This window comes from Manacus vitellinus, unplaced genomic scaffold (assembly GCF_001715985.3).
Source record: "Manacus vitellinus isolate BGI_N305 unplaced genomic scaffold, ASM171598v3 scaffold_31_pilon, whole genome shotgun sequence".
Lineage (NCBI taxonomy): Eukaryota > Metazoa > Chordata > Aves > Passeriformes > Pipridae > Manacus > Manacus vitellinus.
Genome location: NW_021940379.1, coordinates 2135080 through 2142375, shown reverse-complemented (window position 1 = coordinate 2142375; position 7296 = coordinate 2135080). Strand labels below are relative to the sequence as shown.

The window sequence follows — 7296 nt, the reverse complement described above, 5'->3', positions numbered from 1 at the left end:
CACACGCGCCGGGTATCGCGATAAAACGACTGTCGCAATAGAAACAGCGCTTCCATCGTTTATTTACTTATTGATCGTTTAAGAAGCAGCGTGAGGCCCTTCCCGCGGGCGGCGCCAATGCTCGCTCGGTCTGCGCAGCGAACCCGCGGTCGCGGTGAGAACCGGGCGGCCGGCGGCCTAAGGCAAGGGGGCGCAGTTGTGGGAGTGGCCGGGGGCGTGGCTTCCCCGCCCGAGGTTATAAAAGGGTGCCGTCCTCTGCCCGCCCCTCAGTAAGATGGCGGGCGCTGAGGGCGGCGGGGCGGTGCTGCTGCGGCCCCGGGCCGGGTCCGCCCCGGCCGCGCTGGCTATCACAAAAAGGTGAGGGGCGAGTGGGGCACGGGGAGGGACGGGGGGGAATCTGGATGGCTCTCGGTGACACTGTGCCTTCGTAGGTGGTGGATCACTACGAGAATCCGCGCAACGTCGGCTCCCTCGACCGCAACGCCAAGAACGTGGGCACCGGCCTGGTGGGCGCTCCGGCCTGCGGCGACGTCATGAAGCTACAGGTGACCTTGAGGACCCGCTGGCACCTGGCGGAGGGGTCAGATGGGGCTACTGTGAGGCACAAAACTGCCCGTGTCCCCTCAGGGCACAGCGTGGCCTTCCCGCACAGCCGCCCTGCCCGTGCCCTGTGCCCGGGGCAGGGCCCGCCCTGCTCCCCCCGGGCGGGCACTGAAGCGTTCCCAAAATGTTCTCACAGGTGGAGGTGGACGAGAACGGCAAGATCGTGGACGCCCGGTTCAAAACGTTCGGGTGCGGCTCGGCCATCGCCTCCAGCTCGCTGGCCACCGAGTGGGTCAAAGGGAAAACGGTGAGGGAGCCTGGAAAAGCTTCCGAGCTTCACACCAGCCTGTGCTCTTTGTCGGGATCACCCTGGCCAGGGAATCCCAGCACTGATTTGTGCTGTAGCTTAGAAGGCAGTGACTGCCAGCCCTGACTTAGAACAAGAGTTGCCTTTTCCAAGAGTCGTCAGAGAATCATTAACGTTAGAAAAAGCCCTAAGAGCATTGAGTCCAACCATTCCCCCAGCACTGCCAGGTCCACCACTGACCCATGTCCCCAGGTGCCACATTTTTTGAGCACTTCCAGGGGTGATGATTCCACCAGGGAAGTACTTTGTGTCTTATGCAATGAGCAAAACCAGGCTGATGGCAAGTTCTGGGAGAAAGTTTAATTGCAGAGAGGTTTGAGATCATTTAAACCTGTTCTACCAGCAACAAATGCACTTCAGTGTTGTGGTAGAGGATCAGCAGCTCAAGTAGTGGCAGTCTGTGACATTAGTGTGTGTTGGTTCATTCCTGCTCTGTCAGATTCCTTAATTCCAAAATCCTCACTGCCCTGGGCAGCTGAAATGTTCTGCCCTTGGGATTCTGTTGGCTCTGGATCATTAAACCCTCTTAGCAAACCCCTTTCCAGCCTGTGTTGTACCTACCAGGCCCCCTGACCACCCTCCCTGTGTTCCAGGTTGACGAAGCGCTGAAAATCAAGAACACAGATATTGCCAAGGAACTCTGCCTTCCTCCTGTCAAACTGCACTGCTCCAGTAAGTAAACACCTGGGATTTCAGGAGGGTACTCTGGGAATAGCCCAGATGCTCTGGGATGTTGTTTTCCAAATAGTTTCTGCACAAGGTTGGCCTCGATGTTCAGATTTCAGGGTTAATTTAAGTGTTTTCAGATCTCTTTAATATCCTGGAGCTGTAGCTTAGCAGAGTGATAATAAATGTTCAGATTCTGAATTATATTATCTGAAATTATATTACATAAATTTACATGAGTTCAGTATTCTGTGGATTCAATATTATATGGGTTCTGTTCAGATTCTGCTCCTCAAATCTGACACATGTTGCCTGTAGCGATGGTCACTGCTGCCTGCTCTTGTTTTTCCTTCATTTCTTGTCCTAAAAGCCTTCTAATGATCCTTAAAATCCCACGTTTTTGGTTTGCAGTGCTGGCTGAAGACGCCATCAAGGCCGCCCTGGCTGATTACAAACTGAAGCAGGATCCCAACAAAGAATCCGAGAAAAAAGCCAACAATGCCTGAACTGACCGCGGAGCTTTTCCTCCTTCCTCCTCACTTTGCAGTGCAATTCCCGAGCTGTAGTAGGACCCAGTGCACTACTCAAGCTGTAAGATACGCACAAGTTACGCACAACGTGTCCCTGGTGGTGTCCAGCCACTCCATAGTGCTCACACGGCCGGGATGGGGGGGCCCTGTCCCCACTGGAATGCCGCGGGAAGACTCTGCTCCAGAGAGAAAAGCCCGCTGGCCGGTACTGGAAGGGCTGCACTTTTTCTTTTTTTTTTTTTCTTTTTTTTTGGGGGGAAGATGTCTAGTTTTGCCTAATATTTTATGGAATTTAGTGGGAAGCATTGCCTTGGTGTTGTGTGTGTGTGAGAGCTGCGCTCAGCCTGTGTCCCACTGAGCTGGGGTTGGTTTTTCAATCTGAGTGCAAATTCCTGCTCTTGGAGTTCTGGGACCCTTCAGCAGGTGCCAAAGGGCAAGTGGTGGCCAGGGAGCACAGACCTGCTGGCTTCTGCTCCCATCCTGTCACCGCTTAAATTTTTTGAAGCTCCTGTTAAAAGAACAGCTGGAATTTTGGGGTGTTTTCTCTAAGAATTCTACCCCTGCCCTGGCCAAGCTCTCTGTTACAGCTGTAAATCCTGGGCTAAGGGAAGGTGTCCCTGACAAAGGCAGGGAGTTGTAACTGGATAAGCTTTAAGATCCTTCCCAGCCCAAAGCATTTCAGGATTCTATGAAATACCCCCTCAGACTGGAACCCAGTGGGGAATAGTGGAGCTGGGACATGGAGCTGAGGGGGAGCTCCCGGGATTCCTCTTTTCCAGGGGAGTATCTTCAAAACAGGCAGAAAACACACTGGAAAACTTCACATCTTACCTTCTCACTCCTTCAAGACACTTCACTTCCCTTTCTTCTTACTGAGGGTGTTGTTAAACATTTAAAACCACATTTAAAAAACAATCGGTTCATTCTGGTACATCTGGGCACAATATTTGTCATTTTTAACACAAAAAAACACCTGTTGCTGCTGTGGTTTGTCCCTCACAAGGTCCCTCTTGTACCTCAGCTCCTGCCAGAGAGTGCCTCACTCCCGGGGAACATTCCTGCTGTTTCCCAGTTAAAAAAAAGAAAAATGAGGGAGGGAAACTTCAGACACCCACATCTACTTTGGGGCAGAGTCAGCTCTTTGTGCTGACAGGCTCTTCTAAAGGGCAGGTTGTCCTGAGGCAGGGACATATGGACACATACTGACCTCTCCTGTGGCTGGGACAAGACACAGGGATCTGGGTTGTAAGGACACAGGGATACAGGGAAGCAGGGAGTGGGGATGTGCTGCATTCCGGGCAGAACAGCCTCTCGCCTTCCAGGTTTACCTGCCATCCCTGCCGGAGCAGCTGCATCCCAGTGCTGTGGGACAAGGTCCCCCACAGTGCCCCTTTGGTCCCCACAGCCCCACTTTACCCCCCCCTGCCCTGGGCTGTGGGTACAAGATAAGGGTTTCCTGGAACCGGTGCGTGACGTGCAGATTTGGGGGGTGATACGCAGCCTCCCCAGGGTCCCACTGCCAGGCTCCAGAGAGGCCAGAGCCCAATCCAGTCCAGGGAGGGTCCTGTAGGAGCAAAGGGACACTGGGAATGTCCCCTGGCCTCCCACAGCTGCAGAGAAACACGGAAAAGGTCTGCAGAAGAAATGTTTATTTCTAGCCAGACGGGTTAAGGAAATGAGGCAAAAGTCCAGCTGGGCTCTGGGACATGCTTTGGGGTGAAAATATGAAAGGATGGGTCCTTGTCCCTAAATCCTCATCCCTCCTCCCCTCGGGTGGCCAAGGGCAGCCTGTCCATGTGGCCTCAGTGCCACAGCCATGGGCAAAGCCGCCCATGATGCCCATGGTCACAGGGAGTCCCTGCCCCGCTGCCCAGGGAGGGGACAGCTACAGACCTTGGCCCTGGTCCTGTCCCTCTTCCTGAAGGGACACAGCTCCCAGCCAGGTGTCCAGCTCAGGAGACTGATCAGTAAAATAACGTTTGGGAGGAAGCTGTTGGCACAGGGAGGGCAGAGCCGGAGCTGGGGTGGGAAAAGCCCCTTGGGCAGCAGGAGCAGGGGCTGCTGGCATTCCAGCCCTGGGGGAAACCAGTGGCTACCAAAAAACCCCGTGGATTTACTGCAGTGTCCCGTTGGCACAAGGGTAGGGGGCTCAAGGGGCTGGGGAGGGTGAGGGAGCAGGGTCTTCATCGGGGCTTCCTTGAGCCACCACGTACATACGGAGCGTTGATCCATGTCCATCATGCGTCCCAATCTGGCGGCTCCTCGGGCTCACCTGGGACCGTGTCCCTGCCTCAGACTCCAGAGGGGGCTGAGGAGCCATCCTGGGGCACGTCAGGGGTCTCCTTGCCCCCTGCTCCCGTCGCTCCCGCCACTTCCTCCACACCTGGATTTTGGGGAGAGGGCTTAGCAGGTTGGTCATCCGCCAACTTCTTGCTTCCTTCCTCTTCTTCCTTCTCCTCTTCCCCGGTGGGATTCTGCTCAGCCTGGGCCCCGTTGGCCAGCGGTGCCCTGGGGGGGGATTTGAGGCTCTGGGCCGCTGCCAGGATGTCCGCCTGGAGCTGCCGGCTGCCGTCCAGCGGCTCCTCCGCGCCCGGCTCGGGGGCCTTGTCGGGCACCTCGCTGAAGGCCCGGGGCCCCCCCACCTTGTCCCGCTCATCCACGTACTTCTGCTTGGGGAAGGACGAGGGGTAGTAGGCGGAGGCCTTGTGCTTCTGGCGCACAATGATGGCGGCGGCAGATGATGAAAGAGGAGCAGAAGGACAAGCGAGCCCACCACCACCACCAGCAGCAGGTACTCCTTGAAGAAGTCCACCAAGCCCGTCCAGCACTCCTGGGGCAAGCTGTTGTCACGGTGGTCCCCCCTGCGTCCCCAACCGTGGGCTGATCCGGGGGGTCACTGGGGGGCGGGTGGGTGGCCAAGCTCATCCCCCGTCCCCACTGCCCCCGTGTCTGGCAGCACTGGGGGTAACCGGGGGCTGCCGCGTGTGCTGGGCCGCCAGCAGTGCCAGCAGCAGCAGCCACATCGCCGGCCCCATTCCCCGGGATCATGCACAGGACCTGTGGGAATGCAGAGGGGAAGGTGGAACATTAACACCCCACAGAGCAAGCCCCCCAAACCCCGCCTCAGGCCAGCCCCCACCCCAAACCCCCCAGCACAGGGGACTCCGACACTCGCTATTCCACATGCCTGAACTTCCTCGTGGAAATCAAAAGGCGGCTCCGGTTTTCTTTCTCTGCCAGAGCGAGGGGCTCCGTTTGTCTTCCGAGGATGCGGAGCAAAGCCAGATGGAAGGAGCTGAGTGGGATTGCTCAAGGCTGGGGAGCCGGGGCTGCTGCCAGCGACCAGCTCCAGACAGCAGTCATTGGGCTGATTAGAAAATTCCTGAAAAATGGAGGTTTGCAGTGGAAACTTTGACACGAGCGACGCTGCAACGGGGCCGGGCGGCATTTCCCAACTGCCCGTCCTGGACCGTTACACACCATTCCCAGCTAAAAATAGGCTGGGGCAGGATTTCACCCTGAAGCCGCCACGGCAGCCGAGTGGAGCCGGGATGGGACCCTCTGGAGCCTGTACCAAGGGGCAGCCCTGGAGCTGGGACACAGAAATGGGGGGTCTTGGGGGTCCCGGCTGCCTGAATGTCCCCAGGGAAGGGGGAAGACCAGCTACATCCGTGTGCTGTGCTCCACTCCCCCATGGGGTTGGGTCTGCCCAACGATGTGCTGTAGGACACGGGATACACGTTTCCCATCCCAAAGGAATGGCCCCTGGGGGGTTTGGGAGAGAGATGTGACCGTCCCCACCACGTCGCAACACATTCTCAAGGGACATCAGTGCGTGCCACGCCACGTAACACCATGGAGCCATTCCCAGGGCTCTTCCCCTCCACACGGCTCCATGGGAAGGTCTCAGGAACTAGCCCCCCCTGGCTCCATCAGCAGAGACCACCACCCCCCCAGCAATTTCCCCCCCAACCTCAGGCCCCCCAAATCTCAACCCGCCTCCCATTTCCCCCCAGACAAATCCAGCCCAGCAGTGCTGCGGGCCGGGAGGGATCGAGCAGCAGGACTTGGCTTCCAGGCCCCTTCCTGGCTGTACAATCTGGTTTCCATTAAACCAGAGCAAACAAACGGCAGCAGAGGCAGGAGGTGCCCCCGGACCCCCGACCCTCCCGGCTCACACAGGCATCAGTGCTGGGCTCAGAGCAGTAACCAGCTCCATGAGGATGAGGGTTTTTGGGGAGCTGGAATGAGCCCCTTCATCCTCCCCCTTCACTGCAGAGAGGGGCCCCTCAGCAGGGAGAGGGGTCCCAGGATGGCATCAATTCCCTGTCAGCAAATGGAGCTGAGGAGCAGCCCCGGCCATGGAGGGGCTGAGTGGAGCCCAAAGCTGTGCCAAGAGCAGGGCCTGGCACCACGGTCACTGCCAGTCCTCCATCCCCATCCCAACCCCATCCCAGCCCACCCTCACCCACCCAGACCAACAGAATGCTCCTGGCTCCAGTTCTGCTTCTCTCTGCTCCCAAAACACTCCAGAAATTCAGGATTTCAGTGTTGTCTGGGCACAGCACCCTCTGACTCCCGCCTGGGAACACAGCCATGTGGCCAACACCATCCCGTGTCCCGCCGTGGGGACCATGCCCAGCCCTCACTGCAGCCCCCCCGGCCATAGGGCTGCCTGTGCCCCCCTGGGAGCCCCCCCAAAATCGGGGACAGCCTGGCACAGCCGTGGGATCCTCACCTCACCTGCAGCTGCTGCGTCGGCAGAAGGGAGAGGGGAACGCAGGGTCTGTCCCACACACCTCGAGCCCCTTTCTGCTGCTGCTGGGATGGAGCCTCCTCCTTCTCCCTCTTCTCCTCCTCCTCCTCCTTCTCCTCCTCCTCCTCCTGCGTCGCAGCCCAGAACCAGCTTGTTCTCATTAGGGCCGGGATGGGGAGGGGGTGTGGGAGGCCGGGGAAGGGCAGGCAGCCCCCAGTCCCCTCCCAGACGAAATCCAGCTGGGGTTGGGGGTGTTTCCTGCTTTCTTTCCCTGTCAGCAAAAGGCAGGAGCCCTGGTGCTCACCATCACCACTGTAAGGGGCCACATTTTGGGGTGCAAGTGGGGAAGGGGATCACACAAGGGGGGTGTTGCAAAGGTGTTTTTATCCACAAGGGGGTGGGTAAAGTCCCATATGAGGGTCTGAGGAGGGCAG

General features: G+C 58.0%; 2 protein-coding genes across 2 annotated transcripts; one reads left to right on the top strand and one right to left on the bottom strand.

Annotated features, from left to right (window-relative positions):
• The first annotated feature begins 274 nt into the window (after positions 1-274).
• Positions 275-3037, top strand: ISCU (iron-sulfur cluster assembly enzyme). Its single transcript, XM_018076450.2, is given in 6 exon segments — positions 275-338; positions 341-357; positions 432-545; positions 740-850; positions 1504-1582; positions 1988-3037. Coding segments are annotated over 6 exon segments (480 nt in total). The 3' UTR covers positions 2083-3037.
• A 707-nt stretch (positions 3038-3744) lies between these two features.
• On the bottom strand, positions 3745-7023 carry TMEM119 (transmembrane protein 119). The gene is given in 4 exon segments (XM_029961152.1): positions 3745-4847; positions 4850-4924; positions 4926-5163; positions 6845-7023. Coding segments are annotated over 4 exon segments (942 nt in total). The 3' UTR covers positions 3745-4397.
• Between the last annotated feature and the right edge of the window lie 273 nt (positions 7024-7296).